Source organism: Alligator mississippiensis, chromosome 16 (assembly GCF_030867095.1).
Source record: "Alligator mississippiensis isolate rAllMis1 chromosome 16, rAllMis1, whole genome shotgun sequence".
Lineage (NCBI taxonomy): Eukaryota > Metazoa > Chordata > Crocodylia > Alligatoridae > Alligator > Alligator mississippiensis.
The window spans coordinates 6,603,245-6,624,745 of record NC_081839.1 but is presented as its reverse complement, the minus strand read 5'-3'; the positions used below and the strand labels follow the sequence as shown (position 1 = coordinate 6,624,745).

General features: G+C 51.5%; 2 protein-coding genes across 2 annotated transcripts in view; one reads left to right on the top strand and one right to left on the bottom strand.

Annotated features, from left to right (window-relative positions):
• LOC102569169 (uncharacterized) overlaps window positions 1-21,501 on the bottom strand; it is a 233,301-nt gene that overhangs the window by 137,675 nt on the left and 74,125 nt on the right. The gene's annotated exons all lie outside the window — the stretch shown is intronic.
• Window positions 650-21,501, top strand: part of LOC109282665 (mucin-16-like) — a 46,750-nt gene continuing 25,898 nt past the window's right edge. Inside the window, exons 1-25 of the mRNA XM_059720019.1 lie at window positions 650-5,140; window positions 5,691-5,819; window positions 6,224-6,364; window positions 7,454-7,596; window positions 7,698-7,765; window positions 8,140-8,312; window positions 9,186-9,212; window positions 9,531-9,673; window positions 9,778-9,845; window positions 11,891-12,063; window positions 12,288-12,314; window positions 12,621-12,763; window positions 12,868-12,935; window positions 14,649-14,821; window positions 15,046-15,072; window positions 15,379-15,521; window positions 15,626-15,693; window positions 17,408-17,580; window positions 17,805-17,831; window positions 18,138-18,280; window positions 18,385-18,452; window positions 20,166-20,338; window positions 20,563-20,589; window positions 20,896-21,038; window positions 21,143-21,210. Coding sequence (XP_059576002.1) covers window positions 874-5,140; window positions 5,691-5,819; window positions 6,224-6,364; window positions 7,454-7,596; window positions 7,698-7,765; window positions 8,140-8,312; window positions 9,186-9,212; window positions 9,531-9,673; window positions 9,778-9,845; window positions 11,891-12,063; window positions 12,288-12,314; window positions 12,621-12,763; window positions 12,868-12,935; window positions 14,649-14,821; window positions 15,046-15,072; window positions 15,379-15,521; window positions 15,626-15,693; window positions 17,408-17,580; window positions 17,805-17,831; window positions 18,138-18,280; window positions 18,385-18,452; window positions 20,166-20,338; window positions 20,563-20,589; window positions 20,896-21,038; window positions 21,143-21,210 — 6,803 coding nt within the window. The 5' untranslated portion in view covers window positions 650-873. The remainder of the gene's footprint in view (window positions 5,141-5,690; window positions 5,820-6,223; window positions 6,365-7,453; window positions 7,597-7,697; window positions 7,766-8,139; window positions 8,313-9,185; window positions 9,213-9,530; window positions 9,674-9,777; window positions 9,846-11,890; window positions 12,064-12,287; window positions 12,315-12,620; window positions 12,764-12,867; window positions 12,936-14,648; window positions 14,822-15,045; window positions 15,073-15,378; window positions 15,522-15,625; window positions 15,694-17,407; window positions 17,581-17,804; window positions 17,832-18,137; window positions 18,281-18,384; window positions 18,453-20,165; window positions 20,339-20,562; window positions 20,590-20,895; window positions 21,039-21,142; window positions 21,211-21,501) is intronic.

Here is a 21,501-nt window from a genome sequence, read left to right as displayed (position 1 = left end):
ACCACTGCTGCCACTTCTACAGTGGCAGACACAACCACAGCGATCCTTGCAGCCACCTCGCCATTTGAAGCAACAACTCCGATCCCTCCTTCTCTAAAGGAGACATCAACAGCTGCCCTTCTGAGCACTTCACCAGCTGGGACCAGACCTGAGGCCATCTCCCGCACAGAAGGGAAAGCCAGTACTGCCACACAGGCCACATCACCATTTGAGGAAAGACCTGAACTCACTTCTGTGACAAGAGAGCCATCCACATCTCCACCTCTCCACACCCCAGCTCTTGGCACAACACCTGCAGCCACTGCAAGCCTGCCGGAGACTGCCTCAGCTGCTCTTGTGACCACTTCTCCTTTTGAAACAAGCCCGCAGCCCGCCTTGCCCCCAGCAGAGACATCCACTACAGCACAAGAGATCACTTCACCATTTGAGACTCCAGCTGCAGCAACCTCGAGCACGGCAGGGACATCCGGAGTTGTTTCGGCTCCCGTTCCCCCATTTGAATCAACTCCTGCAGCCTCTTCCAGCACAGCAGGCTCTGCAATGGCAACTGCTGTGACCACTTTATCCATGGCATCTGCAGTGGCAGAGACATCCACAGCGTCTCCTACAACCACCCCAGCATTTCAAACGTCTGCCGTCCGTCCTGATATAGGGAAGGCATCCACAGCTACTCTTCTCAACACTTCACCACTTGAGACAGCAGCCAAACTCTCTTCTGCAATAGCAAGGACATTTTCATCTCCACATGAAACCACTTCAGCTTTTGATGTTGCCTTTTCAACTAAAAGTGAAGCAGCCACACCACTGCTAACCACTCTGACCAATGCAGAAACATCCATAGCTCCTAATAGCGAGGCACCCAAATCTACTCTTATGACTGCTTCACCATTTGAAACTATACCTGAGGTCACCTCTACCTCTGCAGGAATAGCCAAAGCTTCTCCTGAGACCACTTCTTCCTTTGGGACAACAGCTATAGGATCCTTCAGCACAATAGGGGGATATACATTTCCTCCTAAGCCCACTTCCCCATTGCAGTCAACACCTGCTGCCTCTTTGAGAACACCAGGTACGTTCTCCACCACTCCTGTGACCACTTCACCTTTAAAGACCACTGTGGCCACTTCTACTCTAACAGAGACAACCACTGCTTCCCTTCCAACCACTTCAGCATTTAAGATGACAACTGTCTTCCCACCTACACTAAAGGAGGCTTCGACATCTACTCTTCTGAATACTTCACTACTTAGGACAGGAACAGGGAACACCTCACCCAGTACTGCCCAAGAGACCACCACACCACTTGAGGAAAGAGTTAAATTCACATCTGTGGTGAGAGAGCCACCCACATCTCCACCAACCAATACCCCAACATTTGAGATGACACCTTTAGTCACTATGAGCACACCAGACACATCCTCAGCTACTCTTGTGACCACTACACTTTTTGAAACAAGCCCCCAAACCATCTCCCGCACAGCAGGGACATCCTCAGCTGCTTCTAGGCCCACGTCCCCATTTGATACAACTGCTGCCACTGCTTCTAGCATGTCAGGGATGTCCTCAGTTGTGCCTCCGACCAGTTCACCATTGCAGACCTCTGCAGCCACTTCTACAGTAACACAGACATCCATAGCTTCCCTTGCAACCACGTTACCACTTGAAATACCAACTGCCCTCCCTCCTCCTGTAAGGGAGACATCGACCTCTGCTCTTTTGAACACTTCACCATTTGAGTCAGCTAGCGAAATCCCTTCTACACTAGCAGGGATGTCCACATCTCTGCTTAAATCCACATCAGCATTTGAGACACCTGCTACCACTTTGATGAAAACAGAAACAGCCACGCCACCTCCAGCTACATTGGCCAACACAGAGGTACCCTCTGCTTCTCCAGAAAATACTTCTTCTTGGGCAACAAAACCCACTTCCATCCTTACTACAATGGGCACATCTGTAGCTGTGCCTGAGAGCACTTCACAAGTTGCAATCACATCTGCTGTCACCTCTCCTAAGTATGAGACACCTAAAGCTGCTCTTGTGACTACTTTACCATTTGAGACAAGAGCTGAGGCCACCTCCAGCACTGCAGGCACGACCAAAAATGCTCCTAACATCTCTACACCCTTTGAGACAACCACTGCAGGAACCTCCAGCACAGCAGAGACCTCCGTAACTGCTTCTATGCCTAATCCTCCATTTGAATCAACTTCTGCCACCACTTCCAGCACTTCTGGGACCTCCTCAGCTGCTCCTCCAACCAGTTCACCACTGGAGAACGCTGCAGCCACTTCTGCTCTAACCGGGACATCCATAGAGTCCCTTGCAAACAGCTCACCATTTGCAACAGTGACTCCCAACCCTCCTCCTGTCAGGGAGACATCAACAGCTGCTCTTCTGAACACTTCACCATTTGGGACAGCAACTGAACTTCTCTCTACAATAGCAGGGGCACCGTCATCTGCACTTAAAACCACTTCAGCTGTTGAAGTATCTGCTGCCACTTCATTCAAAACAGAAACAGCTGCACCACCTCTAGCTACTTCCACCAGGGCAGAGACATCCACAGCTCCTCCAGAAACTACTTCTCCATTGACAAGGGCTACAGCCACTCTAACTACAGCAGGCACGTCAGGGTCTGTGCATGAGACCACCTCAGAAGTTGAGTTTACGGCCACTTTTACTTCTCCTATGAGTGAGGCATCCAAAGCTGTTCTTGTGACTACTTCACCCTTTGAAACAAGAGCTGAGGCCACCTCTGCAGGCATGACCAAGACAGCTCTGGACACCACAACATCCTATGAGATAATGGGTACAGGAACCCCTAGCACAACAGAGACATCCACAACTGCTACTATGCCCATTTCTCCATTGCAGTCAACTGCTGGAGCAACTACCAGCGCAGCAGGCTACTCTAGGGCTACTCTTGGAACCACTTTACCACCAGAGACCACTGCTGCCACTTCTACAGTGGCAGACACAACCACAGCGATCCTTGCAGCCACCTCGCCATTTGAAGCAACAACTCCGATCCCTCCTCCTCTAAAGGAGACATCAACAGCTGCCCTTCTGAGCACTTCACCAGCTGGGACCAGACCTGAGGCCATCTCCCGCACAGAAGGGAAAGCCAGTACTGCCCCACAGGCCACATCACCACTTGAGGAAAGACCTGAACTCACTTCTGTGACAAGAGAGCCATCCACATCTCCACGTCTCCACACCCCAGCTCTTGGCACAACTCCTGCAGCCACTGCAAGCCCGCCGGAGACCGCCTCAGCTGCTCTTGTGACCACTTCTCCTTTTGGAACAAGTCCGCAGCCCGCCTTACCCCCAGCAGAGACATCCACTACTGCACAAGAGATCACTTCACCATCTGAGACTCCAGCTGTGGCAACCTCGAGCACAGCAGGGACATCCGGAGTTGCTTCGGCTCCCGTTCCCCCATTTGAATCAACTCCTGCAGCCTCTTCCAGCACAGCAGGCTCTGCAATGGCAACTGCTGTGACCACTTTATCCATGGCATCTGCAGTGGCAGAGACATCCACAGTGTCTCCTACAACCACCCCAGCATTTCAAAGAATATCTACGATCCGTCCTGATATAGGGAAGGCATCCACAGCTACTCTTCCTAACACTTCATCATTTGAGACAGCAACTGAACTCCCTTCTATAATACCAGGAACATCCACATCTCCCCATGAAACCACTTCAGCATTTGAGGGAACTGCTGCCACTTCAACTACAAGACAAACAGCCTCTCCACTGCCGACCACTTTGGCAAATCCTGAGGCACAATCAGCTCCTCCAGAAAGCACTTCTCCATTGTCAACAAAAGCTACCACCACCCTTACTACAGCAGGCACATCCAGAGCTACACCTGCAACCATTTTATCAGTTGACATTACATCTGCTGGCACATCTAAGAGCAAGACACCCAAAGCTGCTCTTATGACTACTTCACCCTTTGAGACAAGAGCCGAGGTCTCCTCTAGTTCTGCAGGCATAAGCAAAGCTGCTCTTGAATCCACTACACTTTTTGAGACAACCACTGCAGCAATCATTAGCCAAACGGGGACATCCAAAGTTGCCTCTATGCCCATATCTACATTTGAATCATCTGAAGACACAGTGAGCACTTCTGCGACTTCCTCAGCTGCCTTTGTGACCAGTTCACCTTTCAAGACAACTGCTGCCACTTCTACCACCAAAGGGACAGCAACAGTGACAGCTTCTCTTGCAACCACTTCACTCTTTCATCCAAAAACTGCTGTTTCTCCTACCATAACAGAGGGCTCAACAGCTGCTCTTATGACTATCTCACCATTTATGACTAGAACTGTAGCCACTTCTAGTATATCTGGGACATTGCAAAGTGCCCTAGAGGCCACGTCGTCACTTGGGATGACCATCGCTGATACCTCGAGGCCAGCAAAGATATCCACAACTACTTCTACACCTACTTTACCATTTCTGTCAACTCCTGTAGGCTCTTCTAGCACAGCAGAGACCTCCTCTACTGGTCCTAAGTCCACTTCAGTCCCTTCTATAACAAAGTTGTTGGGCTCCTCTGGGTCAACCACGTCATCCCCTCTGTCCCATATCACTGCTGAGAGCAAAAGTACTCTTTCTGCTATTACAACCACAGAGATTAATTTATCTGCCTCTCCCAGCTTTGGTCCAGTTAAGACTACAGCATTCATTTCCACTGCAGCAGCCCCTCTGTCAACCACCCTTCTAACAAACCCTGAGACAACTACTATGATGATCAAAACTGCCAGGTTTAGTACTTCTGCAGCTGCAGAGCTAACCACCTATTTGGTAAAAAGCAACCAATCTGAGATGACAACAGCATTAATCACAACTCAAAATTCAGAGAAAACCAGGACTGAACTTCATACTAGCAGCCTATTTGGGACCTCAGCACCATTGGATAATGCTTCAATAGATATGAGGAGCACCAAGACTCCTTTGACCACTGCTCAATCTGAGACTACAACCACACAACCCAGCACTGCAAATGTCCCTGAAACTACCACTGCAACCGAGACTACACCGTCCTCTGAAAGACCCACAACTGGGATTGCAGAGAGACCTCTTACCACCCCCATAAAGACACTGCTTACAACACCGCCAGTCACAAGTAAGCATTTCTGTGTGTTAGAGCCTCCCGAATGCATAGGCATTTTCTCACACCTGTCAAGATTTTCACCGCATGCAAAACTAAATTATCTTTTTCTCTGTGTGATTCAATACTGCAGATATTATTTTCTAAACACTGACAACACGCGCGGCTCAAATGAGATTGTTTGAGACATGCTTGCTTGGGAACGTGTGCGAAAGCTTGCTAGCCAAATCAACTTCACCATTAGGTGCCAAGTAAGGGTCTGAAAAGGTTTTAAGCAGCTCTTGGGTGTTTCAGGGCTACAGCATGTGCCAGACATAGCTATTAATTTAGTCTTTTTTAATGTAATGCTTCCTAGGGGAAAAAAATTAATTTTCAGTGTCTCACATTGAAAGTCTTCTTCAGATGTCTAAGATGTAGAAGTCAGGATCTGTTTTGCCCTGTTCTTTACTGTCACGTCTTTTGGCTGCATGTAAAACAGCCATATTTATGTTGCTACATTTACTTTCTCACCATTAACATTTACATAGAACTTTGGACGGCTCTAATTAAAGCTATTCCTATGCAGGTCAACGGGTCACTGAACCCACTATCAAGCCTGCCACAGCGGTCCCCGTCGACAGACCAGTTAGTGGTGACAACGTCACAACTCAGCAAACCAGCACCCAGCCCACACCGACGTTCAGCAGCTCCACAAGTAAGTGCTGTGACCACAAATGAATAGCGTCACAATAGTCTACCTGGAATCCAGAGCATTAAACCAAATGTACTCAGGTTCTCGGGAAAAAAAAGTCTAGCAACATTATCCCTTCTTTCAGGTGGGGTTGCACAGAGAGTTGGAGAGTGAAATGAATGCATAGATAAGAATACCCCTTCTCTATTTTTGTCAGCTATTTCTACTTTATTAGTGTTTTGCTATTATTGTTGTGGGAAATAAATGTCACAAATGTCAGGTAGTCAATATATGCATCCTCGAGACACCGTGCTCAAAAGCACTACCACCTACCCTAAATCTTTCATTTTCATTCCATTCCAAAAGCTAGAGATGCGAGTCAAATACTAAAAGAAATGAATTTATTCTCAATGATTTCCCTACCACAGGAGCTACAACCAAGTCTCCATTTGCCCCAGAGTTACCTTCTAAAACGGCACAGGTTCCTACAACAACCATGCCAGCAACAGCAACCCCTGTGTGGCAGAAGACAACTTCTTCCTTGCCAATGACCACATCCAAGCCAACAAGTAAGACGTTTTGCTGCATTTTTTTTTATACAACAGTGTTAACAATCAGGCTTTGGACTGTAAGAGCAACATTTTCAAAAGTACAGAAGTCATTTTGAGACTCTCAGTGGGACTTAGAATAAAATATATCTGTACATCTACTGCATGTACATAACCTGAACTGGAAGTAGCATAGCTGCTTTAGTGTAACGCTGCACACATAGCAATAAACTCTAAAACTAAAGAGGACTGGGGGTCATCCAAAAGGATTTAACCAAACGGAGGGACAGATTCTCATACCTTTCCTCATCCTGAAGACAATCTTAGTCAATGAATACTCTCACTGAAAGCAATAGGAATGCTTTTAGAGAACAGTACCATTATACACGCACTTTTATTATACATTACCATTATACACGTGTAACTGGCAGGTATGGAGCCTAAAAAGTTGCAAATATATGGTCAGATGAAACTAAATAATACATGTAAGAAATAATAACATAGATAAATTTGCAAGGTAAAGCTATTTAATGTCTTGTAGGGACAGCACAAAAAAGAGATGTTGATGAACATTAGCAACCAAGATCATCAAAGAAGATCATTTGAACTTAAGACTTGATCTGGTGCAATGTTATTTCTTATTAATATCAATCCCTATTTTCAGGGAAAAAATAGTGATATTAGAGAGGTATAACTTCCAAGAGATTGAGGGGAGAATCATATTAAGCTTTCACACATGTAAATGGCATGTATGTGGCTATCTAACTGGAATTACTGGCCGCTATGCAGGTTTGGATCCTGAATTTCCCATACCAGCCAAAGGAGCAAACTCAGTACAGCTGTAGTCCAGCCAACAAAATTCCCAAGAAAAACAGATTAATCAACTACACATCAACATTCAGAAAAGAAAAATAGCAAGTAGTGGTAGGGTGAGGAAAAGGCAGCAGAAGAACACCTTCTTAATTGCTGGCTAAACATCTGAGGAGTTAGGGAATTTCCCAGATAGGATTTGGCATTTTAATGAGATATGAACTTTTACTTATCACCTCCCACTTGCAGCTATTTCACTGATATCACTCCCTTATAAAAAAAAAATCCTTATATTTCCAGCTGGGATTCAAAGCACAACAAAATATCTTATGATTGAACAATTCACGGTGAACTTCACCATAACCAACCTCCAGTACTCCACAGCACTTGGGACTCCCGGTTCCAACACATTCAATGCTACGGAGAAAAACCTGGCCCATTTGGTAAGTTGACCCAGCTGCACCCTTCCCTAGGGGGCTCGGGGTTTTTCAGCCTACCTTGCAGAATGATTTACAAATGATGTTGTGAATCTGTGACTTGGCAGCTCAACCCCATCTTCAGGGAGAGCAGCATCGGCCCCGCTTACCTGGAATGCAAAGTGATGGCTTATCGGTAAGTGTCCTGGGCTTTGGAGGTCCCATTTTATGAGTGGTCTGGGTGCTTGCTCGCTGTCTTCTCCTTCGGCATTGCAGTGGGGCAAAACATGTCCTTAGCACAACACAACCTCTCCAAGCCTGCCACTCCCTCTCTAACTAGAATGGACACGTGTGAAATGTGGCAGGGAAGACTCGGCCCTATGGGTCAAAGGCCTTTCAGGGTCACAGTGCAGGGAGGCAGGGAGCAAATGTGCTTTACATTTCCAAAATGAAAGTTGAAAAGTTCATGCTGACACGAGGCAGAAAATGCTAGGAAACTAGGGAGAGTGGAAATCTGCTCTGGAGAGCTGTCTAAGCACATGAGATCACCTGGGCTCTTGGCTTTTGCAGACCCGTGAGGGACAGGGGCAACACCGGGGTGGATGCTGCCTGCACCTACCGAAACGACTCCACCAGGCCCCCATTTGACAGAGTGTGTGTTTACCATGAAGTGCGCAACAGGACAAATGGCGTCACCCAGCTGGGCCCCTACACCCTGGACAAGGGCAGCCTCTACATCAATGGTAGGCAGCACATTTTGCAGCACTGGGCTCGTGCCCTTCACAGGATTGCCTGCATAAATCCACAAACCGTTTCCCTACATGTCCCAAAACAAAGCCAGCGCAGAACAAAAGCTCACATTGCCTGCAGGGAGCACACTGCTGACACCTCTCCTGCAGCGCTTGGGGAAAGGAGAGGCAGCTCCCACTGCATGCAGGCACCCTTCCTAGACCTCCAAGCACACTTTGGGCAGCACACAATAGCTTTGCATGCCCCAGGCTCTGTACACCACAGTCCTGATCAGCTTTAGTCTGCAGGAGGACACTAGAGCCTACCCTTCCTGCAAGGACAAACAATGCTGAACCAAAGTGAGCCACAGCCACCACAATCCAACCTTCCCCCACATACCCCTAGCAGCTGATTGTGGGCCATAACTACCGTGTAGGTGGGAGGAGCAAGGGCTTCCACAGGCACCAGCCACCCCATGAGCCCCCTAAATGGACGAGATAAATCCACAAGCAACTCATTGGCAGGTCATGCCCCAGCCCTAGAAAAGCTCTTGTTCATAGCTCGGCCCACATCCTGAACTGCAGGCCCTCACTTGGAGAGCACTGCCACCACCCCAGCACGGGGCCGGACATTGGGCATCATTACAGTGGCAGGAAAAGTCGCCTACAGCTTATCAGAGTGGTTGTACTAAAGCAACACCCAAACATGTACCCTTATTCACTCTATGATCGAACATCCTTCACCCACCGAGAAGGACCCTCCAACAGCCCCATTGCTAATGAGGACACACTGCAAGGGGGAGTTGATGATGAGAGCTTGGGCAGCCGACCTTGCTCTTCCCTTGTGCTTCTTTAGATCCCGCTAACGATTTAATTTTCCCATTGCAGGCTATAACGAAGCACCAGCTCTGCCAAGTGAGTATATGTCATAATTAACTCTCCTTCAAACACAGACCCTGGGAAGCCACACAGCTCCACAAATGGGCCCCAAACAAGTGGGGAGAGGGGGGTATATGGATTTCAGGAAACCTCTGCAGTCCTGGTAACTGAGTGAACTGAGAAGGGGCTCCCAGCTCCTGATGTCAACACAAAAGCCCATTGCCCAAGACACATCCTTGATCCTGCAGAATGGGACATACCTTCCCATGACTGGGGGGCAAGGAGAGGGGATGCATCTCCTCCAGGGACAGACTGCATGTTACAATTGAATGGTTATTCACTTTTGCTTTCCAGCTACACTGCCAACTACAACGTTGGCTGCAGCGGTCGAACACTTCACGGTGAACTTCACCATAACCAACCTCCGGTACACTTCAACGCTCGGGACTCCCCATTCCCAAAAATTCAATGCTACGGAAATAATCCTGACCCATTTGGTAAGGGAAAGTAGCTGCAACCTTTCCTGGGACAAGCCCTGGGGGCCACAGTCATTATGGCCCACCTCACAGGACCCTCACTAATGCCATCCTCTTCTTGGCAGCTTGATCCCATCTTCCGGGAGAGCAGCATCGGCCCCGCTTACATGGGCTGTCGGGTGACAGCTTACAGGTGAGAGCTTGGGGCTGGGTAGGTGCCCTCTTCAGTGTGGTCCAGAGGCACACTCACTGTCTTCCTCTTTGGCACTGTGATGGGGCCAAAGTGCATCCTTTGTGCATCACAACCTCTACCCCAGCTTTGGGCAAATTACAGCTCATGGGCCAAATCCGGCCTGCCGGGCACTTTCATGAAGCCCGTGGTGCCAACCAATGAATTGTACCCCACCCAGGCCTTCTGCCTACTTGGGTGGGAGTGAGGCACTCATGCATACAGCCCCCACAACATACCCTATGGCACCTCGCCCCCACCCTCATGGGCGGAAGGGCCCTGCCCATTCAGCAGCAGCTGCTGCCAGTGCTTCAGGCTTCCCCCAACCCACTGGCTTCAGGGAGCAGGTAGGGAAACATTAGGGGTGGGAGTGGGGCTGCAGCTGGGTGGGAGCGTGGGACTGACGGCAGCTAGAGTCCACACCCAGGGGTGTGGCGGCAGTGTAGAGCCACGGTAGCTTGTGTGTGGGTGTGAGAGAGTTGGGGATGTGAGGAACCCCACCCCACACACTCTCCCCATGGTGTGCAACCCTAGTAGGGAGCGACAGCAGGGCTGCACACTGCAGAAAGCAGTGCAGCCCCTGCCGGCTGTCTGTATAGTGGGTGCTCCCCATGCTCGTGCTGCCGGGGAGGGAAGCCCCACGCTCTGGAGCCGGCTGCCTTCCCCACCCCAGCTGGCTCCAGTGCCTGGGGCTTCTCTCCTGTGTCTCACCAGTGTGGGGAGCGCTGGTGATACGGACAGCCGGCGCGGGTGCGCTCCTTGATGTGATGTGCTGCACTGGCCGGAGCCATGCCCCCGCCGTGCAACAGCCGCGGGGCTGGGCCCCCACACCCCTCCCACTTTCTCACACACCCTACAAATACAACACACCCACGCCCTGCCCCCACACATATACATAACCCCCAACATAGCCTATTCCCCACACACACCTAGCTACACACCCCACCATACACGCACACCAACCCCCACCATACACAGACACACTCACCATACACCCCCTATACGCCACCATACACACACAGCCACACCCCCCACACTATATACAAGACTAAGAATTAATCTTGAGTCGTTATGCAATTTCCTCTATAGACAGGACACTAACGCAATCCATGACAAAAATATTTTTTGTAATACAATTAAAATATGTTATAGTAGGCATTTGATTTTAGGGTATGGGTGTGTGGTACCGCACAAATGCCACATACCCACATCCTGCCCCCACAACCACCCACATGTACATAACCAACAACATACCCAACACATAGCCACACAGTCCCACATCCCACTATACACACCCACCCCAACTTCCAGCACACACACACACACACACACACTTCACGATACACTCACACACTCCCAGCCATACCCCCACCACACTATATACAAGACTAAGAATTTATTTTGAGTCCTTATGCAATCACCTCTATATACACTATACAAACACAAATGATGACAAAAATATTTTTTTTTTAGGAAAATTAGAATATGCTACAGTAGGTATTTGAATTTTAGTGTATGATTTTGTTTTTCTCTAGTTCTAAAATGGCAACCCCCCCCCTGCCAAAACAAGTATTTCTGGGGTCTAGGGTTAGGGGTGAGTCTTCAGGTCCCAAGATGGTGACCAGGGGGCAGGGTAACCATCAAGGGATGGGGCTACCCATGTGGCCCTTCAAAGCTCACCAAACCTTGTTAAGTGGCCCTCCCCCCAAAATAATTGCCTGCCCCTGCCCTACACCTTACTGCTCCCTCTGGGCCTAGGGTTAACACCTGTGAAACAGGGCCAAGTCTTTCAAATCGCATGGGTCAAGGGCCTTGCAGAGTTGGCTCATGCTCCCTTGGGACACACTGCAAGGAAGCAGGAAGCGAGTGCGGTTTACATTTCCAAAATGAAAGTTGGCATGTTCATGCCGATGTGATGCAGAAAATGCTAGGAAACTAGGGAGAGAAGGAATCTGTGCTGGAGAGCTGTCTGAGTGCAAAAATATCACCTGGGGTCTTGGCTTTTGCAGACTCGTGAGGGACGGGGCCAACACCGGGGTGGATGCTGCCTGCACCTACCGAAGCGACTCCACCAGGCCCCCGTTTGACAGAGTGCGTGTTTACCATGAAGTGCGCAACAGGACAAATGGCGTCACCCAGCTGGGCCCCTACACCCTGGACAAGGGCAGCCTCTACATCAATGGTAGGCAGCGCATTTTGCAGCACTGGGCTCGTGCCCTTCACAGGATTGCCTGCATAAATCCACAAACCGTTTCCCTGCATGTACCCAACGGGGCTATGAGCATCCAGAGAAAAGGAAGTCATCACAGAATAGAAGCTCACCTTGCAAGTCTTGCTCTTCACTTGTCCCTCTTTTGCTCCTGTGCCTCTCTAGACTCTTCTCATGATTTCCCTTTCCCATTGCAGGCTATAACGAAGCACCAGCTCTTCCAAGTGAGTATATGTTAACACTGACTGTTCATTCAAACACAGACTCTGGGAAGCCACACAGTCTCACAGCTGGCGCCCAAGCTGGTGGGGGATGTATGGGTTTGTCTGGACCTCTGCTGTCCGGATACCCAAGTAAATGGGCCTGCTCCTGAGAAGGGTCTCCCATCTCCTGATGTCAACACAAAAGCCCATTGCCCGCAGCACATCCTTGACCCTACAGAATGGGACACCTCTTCCCATGATGGGGCCATCTCCTCTGGGGACAGACTGCATGTTACAATTGAATGGTTATTCACTTTTGCTTTCCAGCTACGCTGCCTACTACAACGTTGGCTGCAGCGGTCGAACACTTCACGGTGAACTTCACCATAACCAACCTCCAGTACACCTCAACTCTCGGGACTCCCCATTCCCAAAAATTCAATGCTACGGAAATAATCCTGACTCATTTGGTAAGGGAAAGTAGCTGCAACCTTTCCTGGGACAAGCCCTGGGGGCCACAGTCATTATGGCCCACCTCGCAGGACCCTCACTAATGCCATCCTCTTCTTGGCAGCTTGATCCCATCTTCCGGGAGAGCAGCATCGGCCCCGCTTACATGGGCTGTCGGGTGACAGCTTACAGGTGAGAGCTTGGGGCTGGGTAGGTGCCCTCTTCAGTGTGGTCCAGAGGCACACTCACGGTCCTCCTCTTTGGCACTGTGATGGGGCCAAAGTGCATCCTTTGTGCATCACAACCTCTACCCCAGCTTTGGGCAAATTACAGCTCATGGGCCAAATCCGGCCTGCCGGGCACTTTCATGAAGCCCGTGGTGCCAACCAATGAATTGTACCCCACCCAGGCCTTCTGCCTACTTGGGTGGGAGTGAGGCACTCATGCATACAGCCCCCACAACATACCCTATGGCACCTCGCCCCCACCCTCATGGGCGGAAGGGCCCTGCCCATTCAGCAGCAGCTGCTGCCAGTGCTTCAGGCTTCCCCCAACCCACTGGCTTCAGGGAGCAGGTAGGGAAACATTAGGGGTGGGAGTGGGGCTGCAGCTGGGTGGGAGCGTGGGACTGACGGCAGCTAGAGTCCACACCCAGGGGTGTGGCGGCAGTGTAGAGCCACGGTAGCTTGTGTGTGGGTGTGAGAGAGTTGGGGATGTGAGGAACCCCACCCCACACACTCTCCCCATGGTGTGCAACCCTAGTAGGGAGCGACAGCAGGGCTGCACACTGCAGAAAGCAGTGCAGCCCCTGCCGGCTGTCTGTATAGTGGGTGCTCCCCATGCTCGTGCTGCCGGGGAGGGAAGCCCCACGCTCTGGAGCCGGCTGCCTTCCCCACCCCAGCTGGCTCCAGTGCCTGGGGCTTCTCTCCTGTGTCTCACCAGTGTGGGGAGCGCTGGTGATATGGACAGCCGGCGGGGGTGCGCTCCTTGATGTGATGTGCTGCACTGGCCGGAGCCACGCCCCCCGCCGTGCAACAGCCGCGGGGCTGGGCCCCCACACCCCTCCCACTTTCTCACACACCCTACAAATACAACACACCCACGCCCTGCCCCCACAACCACCCACATGTACATAACCAACAACATACCCAACACATAGCCACACAGTCCCACATCCCACTATACACACCCACCCCAACTTCCAGCACACACACACACACACACACACGCTTCACGATACACTCACACACTCCCAGCCATACCCCCACCACACTATATACAAGACTAAGAATTTATTTTGAGTCCTTATGCAATCACCTCTATATACACTATACAAACACAAATGATGACAAAAATATTTTTTTTTTAGGAAAATTAGAATATGCTACAGTAGGTATTTGAATTTTAGTGTATGATTTTGTTTTTCTCTAGTTCTAAAATGGCAACCCCCCCCCTGCCAAAACAAGTATTTCTGGGGTCTAGGGTTAGGGGTGAGTCTTCAGGTCCCAAGATGGTGACCAGGGGGCAGGGTAACCATCAAGGGATGGGGCTACCCATGTGGCCCTTCAAAGCTCACCAAACCTTGTTAAGTGGCCCTCCCCCCAAAATAATTGCCTGCCCCTGCCCTACACCTTACTGCTCCCTCTGGGCCTAGGGTTAACACCTGTGAAACAGGGCCAAGTCTTTCAAATCGCATGGGTCAAGGGCCTTGCAGAGTTGGCTCATGCTCCCTTGGGACACACTGCAAGGAAGCAGGAAGCGAGTGCGGTTTACATTTCCAAAATGAAAGTTGGCATGTTCATGCCGATGTGATGCAGAAAATGCTAGGAAACTAGGGAGAGAAGGAATCTGTGCTGGAGAGCTGTCTGAGTGCAAAAATATCACCTGGGGTCTTGGCTTTTGCAGACTCGTGAGGGACGGGGCCAACACCGGGGTGGATGCTGCCTGCACCTACCGAAGCGACTCCACCAGGCCCCCGTTTGACAGAGTGCGTGTTTACCATGAAGTGCGCAACAGGACAAATGGCGTCACCCAGCTGGGCCCCTACACCCTGGACAAGGGCAGCCTCTACATCAATGGTAGGCAGCGCATTTTGCAGCACTGGGCTCGTGCCCTTCACAGGATTGCCTGCATAAATCCACAAACCGTTTCCCTGCATGTACCCAACGGGGCTATGAGCATCCAGAGAAAAGGAAGTCATCACAGAATAGAAGCTCACCTTGCAAGTCTTGCTCTTCACTTGTCCCTCTTTTGCTCCTGTGCCTCTCTAGACTCTTCTCATGATTTCCCTTTCCCATTGCAGGCTATAACGAAGCACCAGCTCTTCCAAGTGAGTATATGTTAACACTGACTGTTCATTCAAACACAGACTCTGGGAAGCCACACAGTCTCACAGCTGGCGCCCAAGCTGGTGGGGGATGTATGGGTTTGTCTGGACCTCTGCTGTCCGGATACCCAAGTAAATGGGCCTGCTCCTGAGAAGGGTCTCCCATCTCCTGATGTCAACACAAAAGCCCATTGCCCGCAGCACATCCTTGACCCTACAGAATGGGACACCTCTTCCCATGATGGGGCCATCTCCTCTGGGGACAGACTGCATGTTACAATTGAATGGTTATTCACTTTTGCTTTCCAGCTACGCTGCCTACTACAACGTTGGCTGCAGCGGTCGAACACTTCACGGTGAACTTCACCATAACCAACCTCCAGTACACCTCAACTCTCGGGACTCCCCATTCCCAAAAATTCAATGCTACGGAAATAATCCTGACTCATTTGGTAAGGGAAAGTAGCTGCAACCTTTCCTGGGACAAGCCCTGGGGGCCACAGTCATTATGGCCCACCTCGCAGGACCCTCACTAATGCCATCCTCTTCTTGGCAGCTTGATCCCATCTTCCGGGAGAGCAGCATCGGCCCCGCTTACATGGGCTGTCGGGTGACAGCTTACAGGTGAGAGCTTGGGGCTGGGTAGGTGCCCTCTTCAGTGTGGTCCAGAGGCACACTCACGGTCCTCCTCTTTGGCACTGTGATGGGGCCAAAGTGCATCTTTTGTGCATCACAACCTCTACCCCAGCTTTGGGCAAATTACAGCTCATGGGCCAAATCCGGCCTGTCGGGCACTTTCATGAAGCCCGTGGTGCCAACCAATGAATTGTACCCCACCCAGGCCTTCTGCCTACTTGGGTGGGAGTGAGGCACTCATGCATACAGCCCCCACAACATACCCTATGGCACCTCGCCCCCACCCTCATGGGCGGAAGGGCCCTGCCCATTCAGCAGCAGCTGCTGCCAGTGCTTCAGGCTTCCCCCAACCCACTGGCTTCAGGGAGCAGGTAGGGAAACATTAGGGGTGGGAGTGGGGCTGCAGCTGGGTGGGAGCGTGGGACTGACGGCAGCTAGAGTCCACACCCAGGGGTGTGGCGGCAGTGTAGAGCCACGGTAGCTTGTGTGTGGGTGTGAGAGAGTTGGGGATGTGAGGAACCCCACCCCACACACTCTCCCCATGGTGTGCAACCCTAGTAGGGAGCGACAGCAGGGCTGCACACTGCAGAAAGCAGTGCAGCCCCTGCCGGCTGTCTGTATAGTGGGTGCTCCCCATGCTCGTGCTGCCGGGGAGGGAAGCCCCACACTCTGGAGCCGGCTGCCTTCCCCACCCCAGCTGGCTCCAGTGCCTGGGGCTTCTCTCCTGTGTCTCACCAGTGTGGGGAGCGCTGGTGATACGGACAGCCGGCGCGGGTGCGCTCCTTGATGTGATGTGCTGCACTGGCCAGAGCCATGCCCCCGCCGTGCAACAGCCGCGGGGCTGGGCCCCCACACCCCTCCCACTTTCTCACACACCCTACAAATACAACACACCCACGGCCTGCCCCCACAACCACCCACATGTACATAACCAACAACATACCCAACACATAGCCACACAGTCCCACATCCCACTATACACACCCACCCCAACTTCCAGCACACACACACACACACACACACACGCTTCACGATACACTCACACACTCCCAGCCATACCCCCACCACACTATATACAAGACTAAGAATTTATTTTGAGTCCTTATGCAATCACCTCTATATACACTATACAAACACAAATGATGACAAAAATATTTTTTTTTTAGGAAAATTAGAATATGCTACAGTAGGTATTTGAATTTTAGTGTATGATTTTGTTTTTCTCTAGTTCTAAAATGGCAACCCCCCCCCTGCCAAAACAAGTATTTCTGGGGTCTAGGGTTAGGGGTGAGTCTTCAGGTCCCAAGATGGTGACCAGGGGGCAGGGTAACCATCAAGGGATGGGGCTACCCATGTGGCCCTTCAAAGCTCACCAAACCTTGTTAAGTGGCCCTCCCCCCAAAATAATTGCCTGCCCCTGCCCTACACCTTACTGCTCCCTCTGGGCCTAGGGTTAACACCTGTGAAACAGGGCCAAGTCTTTCAAATCGCATGGGTCAAGGGCCTTGCAGAGTTGGCTCATGCTCCCTTGGGACACACTGCAAGGAAGCAGGAAGCGAGTGCGGTTTACATTTCCAAAATGAAAGTTGGCATGTTCATGCCGATGTGATGCAGAAAATGCTAGGAAACTAGGGAGAGAAGGAATCTGTGCTGGAGAGCTGTCTGAGTGCAAAAATATCACCTGGGGTCTTGGCTTTTGCAGACTCGTGAGGGACGGGGCCAACACCGGGGTGGATGCTGCCTGCACCTACCGAAGCGACTCCACCAGGCCCCCGTTTGACAGAGTGCGTGTTTACCATGAAGTGCGCAACAGGACAAATGGCGTCACCCAGCTGGGCCCCTACACCCTGGACAAGGGCAGCCTCTACATCAATGGTAGGCAGCGCATTTTGCAGCACTGGGCTCGTGCCCTTCACAGGATTGCCTGCATAAATCCACAAACCGTTTCCCTGCATGTACCCAACGGGGCTATGAGCATCCAGAGAAAAGGAAGTCATCACAGAATAGAAGCTCACCTTGCAAGTCTTGCTCTTCACTTGTCCCTCTTTTGCTCCTGTGCCTCTCTAGACTCTTCTCATGATTTCCCTTTCCCATTGCAGGCTATAACGAAGCACCAGCTCTTCCAAGTGAGTATATGTTAACACTGACTGTTCATTCAAACACAGACTCTGGGAAGCCACACAGTCTCACAGCTGGCGCCCAAGCTGGTGGGGGATGTATGGGTTTGTCTGGACCTCTGCTGTCCGGATACCCAAGTAAATGGGCCTGCTCCTGAGAAGGGTCTCCCATCTCCTGATGTCAACACAAAAGCCCATTGCCCGCAGCACATCCTTGACCCTACAGAATGGGACACCTCTTCCCATGATGGGGCCATCTCCTCTGGGGACAGACTGCATGTTACAATTGAATGGTTATTCACTTTTGCTTTCCAGCTACGCTGCCTACTACAACGTTGGCTGCAGCGGTCGAACACTTCACGGTGAACTTCACCATAACCAACCTCCAGTACACCTCAACTCTCGGGACTCCCCATTCCCAAAAATTCAATGCTACGGAAATAATCCTGACTCATTTGGTAAGGGAAAGTAGCTGCAACCTTTCCTGGGACAAGCCCTGGGGGCCACAGTCATTATGGCCCACCTCGCAGGACCCTCACTAATGCCATCCTCTTCTTGGCAGCTTGATCCCATCTTCCGGGAGAGCAGCATCGGCCCCGCTTACATGGGCTGTCGGGTGACAGCTTACAGGTGAGAGCTTGGGGCTGGGTAGGTGCCCTCTTCAGTGTGGTCCAGAGGCACACTCACGGTCCTCCTCTTTGGCACTGTGATGGGGCCAAAGTGCATCCTTTGTGCATCACAACCTCTACCCCAGCTTTGGGCAAATTACAGCTCATGGGCCAAATCCGGCCTGCCGGGCACTTTCATGAAGCCCGTGGTGCCAACCAATGAATTGTACCCCACCCAGGCCTTCTGCCTACTTGGGTGGGAGTGAGGCACTCATGCATACAGCCCCCACAACATACCCTATGGCACCTCGCCCCCACCCTCATGGGCGGAAGGGCCCTGCCCATTCAGCAGCAGCTGCTGCCAGTGCTTCAGGCTTCCCCCAACCCACTGGCTTCAGGGAGCAGGTAGGGAAACATTAGGGGTGGGAGTGGGGCTGCAGCTGGGTGGGAGCGTGGGACTGACGGCAGCTAGAGTCCACACCCAGGGGTGTGGCGGCAGTGTAGAGCCACGGTAGCTTGTGTGTGGGTGTGAGAGAGTTGGGGATGTGAGGAACCCCACCCCACACACTCTCCCCATGGTGTGCAACCCTAGTAGGGAGCGACAGCAGGGCTGCACACTGCAGAAAGCAGTGCAGCCCCTGCCGGCTGTCTGTATAGTGGGTGCTCCCCATGCTCGTGCTGCCGGGGAGGGAAGCCCCACGCTCTGGAGCCGGCTGCCTTCCCCACCCCAGCTGGCTCCAGTGCCTGGGGCTTCTCTCCTGTGTCTCACCAGTGTGGGGAGCGCTGGTGATATGGACAGCCGGCGGGGGTGCGCTCCTTGATGTGATGTGCTGCACTGGCCGGAGCCACGCCCCCCGCCGTGCAACAGCCGCGGGGCTGGGCCCCCACACCCCTCCCACTTTCTCACACACCCTACAAATACAACACACCCACGCCCTGCCCCCACAACCACCCACATGTACATAACCAACAACATACCCAACACATAGCCACACAGTCCCACATCCCACTATACACACCCACCCCAACTTCCAGCACACACACACACACACACACACGCTTCACGATACACTCACACACTCCCAGCCATACCCCCACCACACTATATACAAGACTAAGAATTTATTTTGAGTCCTTATGCAATCACCTCTATATACACTATACAAACACAAATGATGACAAAAATATTTTTTTTTTAGGAAAATTAGAATATGCTACAGTAGGTATTTGAATTTTAGTGTATGATTTTGTTTTTCTCTAGTTCTAAAATGGCAACCCCCCCCCTGCCAAAACAAGTATTTCTGGGGTCTAGGGTTAGGGGTGAGTCTTCAGGTCCCAAGATGGTGACCAGGGGGCAGGGTAACCATCAAGGGATGGGGCTACCCATGTGGCCCTTCAAAGCTCACCAAACCTTGTTAAGTGGCCCTCCCCCCAAAATAATTGCCTGCCCCTGCCCTACACCTTACTGCTCCCTCTGGGCCTAGGGTTAACACCTGTGAAACAGGGCCAAGTCTTTCAAATCGCATGGGTCAAGGGCCTTGCAGAGTTGGCTCATGCTCCCTTGGGACACACTGCAAGGAAGCAGGAAGCGAGTGCGGTTTACATTTCCAAAATGAAAGTTGGCATGTTCATGCCGATGTGATGCAGAAAATGCTAGGAAACTAGGGAGAGAAGGAATCTGTGCTGGAGAGCTGTCTGAGTGCAAAAATATCACCTGGGGTCTTGGCTTTTGCAGACTCGTGAGGGACGGGGCCAACACCGGGGTGGATGCTGCCTGCACCTACCGAAGCGACTCCACCAGGCCCCCGTTTGACAGAGTGCGTGTTTACCATGAAGTGCGCAACAGGACAAATGGCGTCACCCAGCTGGGCCCCTACACCCTGGACAAGGGCAGCCTCTACATCAATGGTAGGCAGCGCATTTTGCAGCACTGGGCTCGTGCCCTTCACAGGATTGCCTGCATAAATCCACAAACCGTTTCCCTGCATGTACCCAACGGGGCTATGAGCATCCAGAGAAAAGGAAGTCATCACAGAATAGAAGCTCACCTTGCAAGTCTTGCTCTTCACTTGTCCCTCTTTTGCTCCTGTGCCTCTCTAGACTCTTCTCATGATTTCCCTTTCCCATTGCAGGCTATAACGAAGCACCAGCTCTTCCAAGTGAGTATATGTTAACACTGACTGTTCATTCAAACACAGACTCTGGGAAGCCACACAGTCTCACAGCTGGCGCCCAAGCTGGTGGGGGATGTATGGGTTTGTCTGGACCTCTGCTGTCCGGATACCCAAGTAAATGGGCCTGCTCCTGAGAAGGGTCTCCCATCTCCTGATGTCAACACAAAAGCCCATTGCCCGCAGCACATCCTTGACCCTACAGAATGGGACACCTCTTCCCATGATGGGGCCATCTCCTCTGGGGACAGACTGCATGTTACAATTGAATGGTTATTCACTTTTGCTTTCCAGCTACGCTGCCTACTACAACGTTGGCTGCAGCGGTCGAACACTTCACGGTGAACTTCACCATAACCAACCTCCAGTACACCTCAACTCTCGGGACTCCCCATTCCCAAAAATTCAATGCTACGGAAATAATCCTGACTCATTTGGTAAGGGAAAGTAGCTGCAACCTTTCCTGGGACAAGCCCTGGGGGCCACAGTCATTATGGCCCACCTCGCAGGACCCTCACTAATGCCATCCTCTTCTTGGCAGCTTGATCCCATCTTCCGGGAGAGCAGCATCGGCCCCGCTTACATGGGCTGTCGGGTGACAGCTTACAGGTGAGAGCTTGGGGCTGGGTAGGTGCCCTCTTCAGTGTGGTCCAGAGGCACACTCACGGTCCTCCTCTTTGGCACTGTGATGGGGCCAAAGTGCATCCTTTGTGCATCACAACCTCTACCCCAGCTTTGGGCAAATTACAGCTCATGGGCCAAATCCGGCCTGCCGGGCACTTTCATGAAGCCCGTGGTGCCAACCAATGAATTGTACCCCACCCAGGCCTTCTGCCTACTTGGGTGGGAGTGAGGCACTCATGCATACAGCCCCCACAACATACCCTATGGCACCTCGCC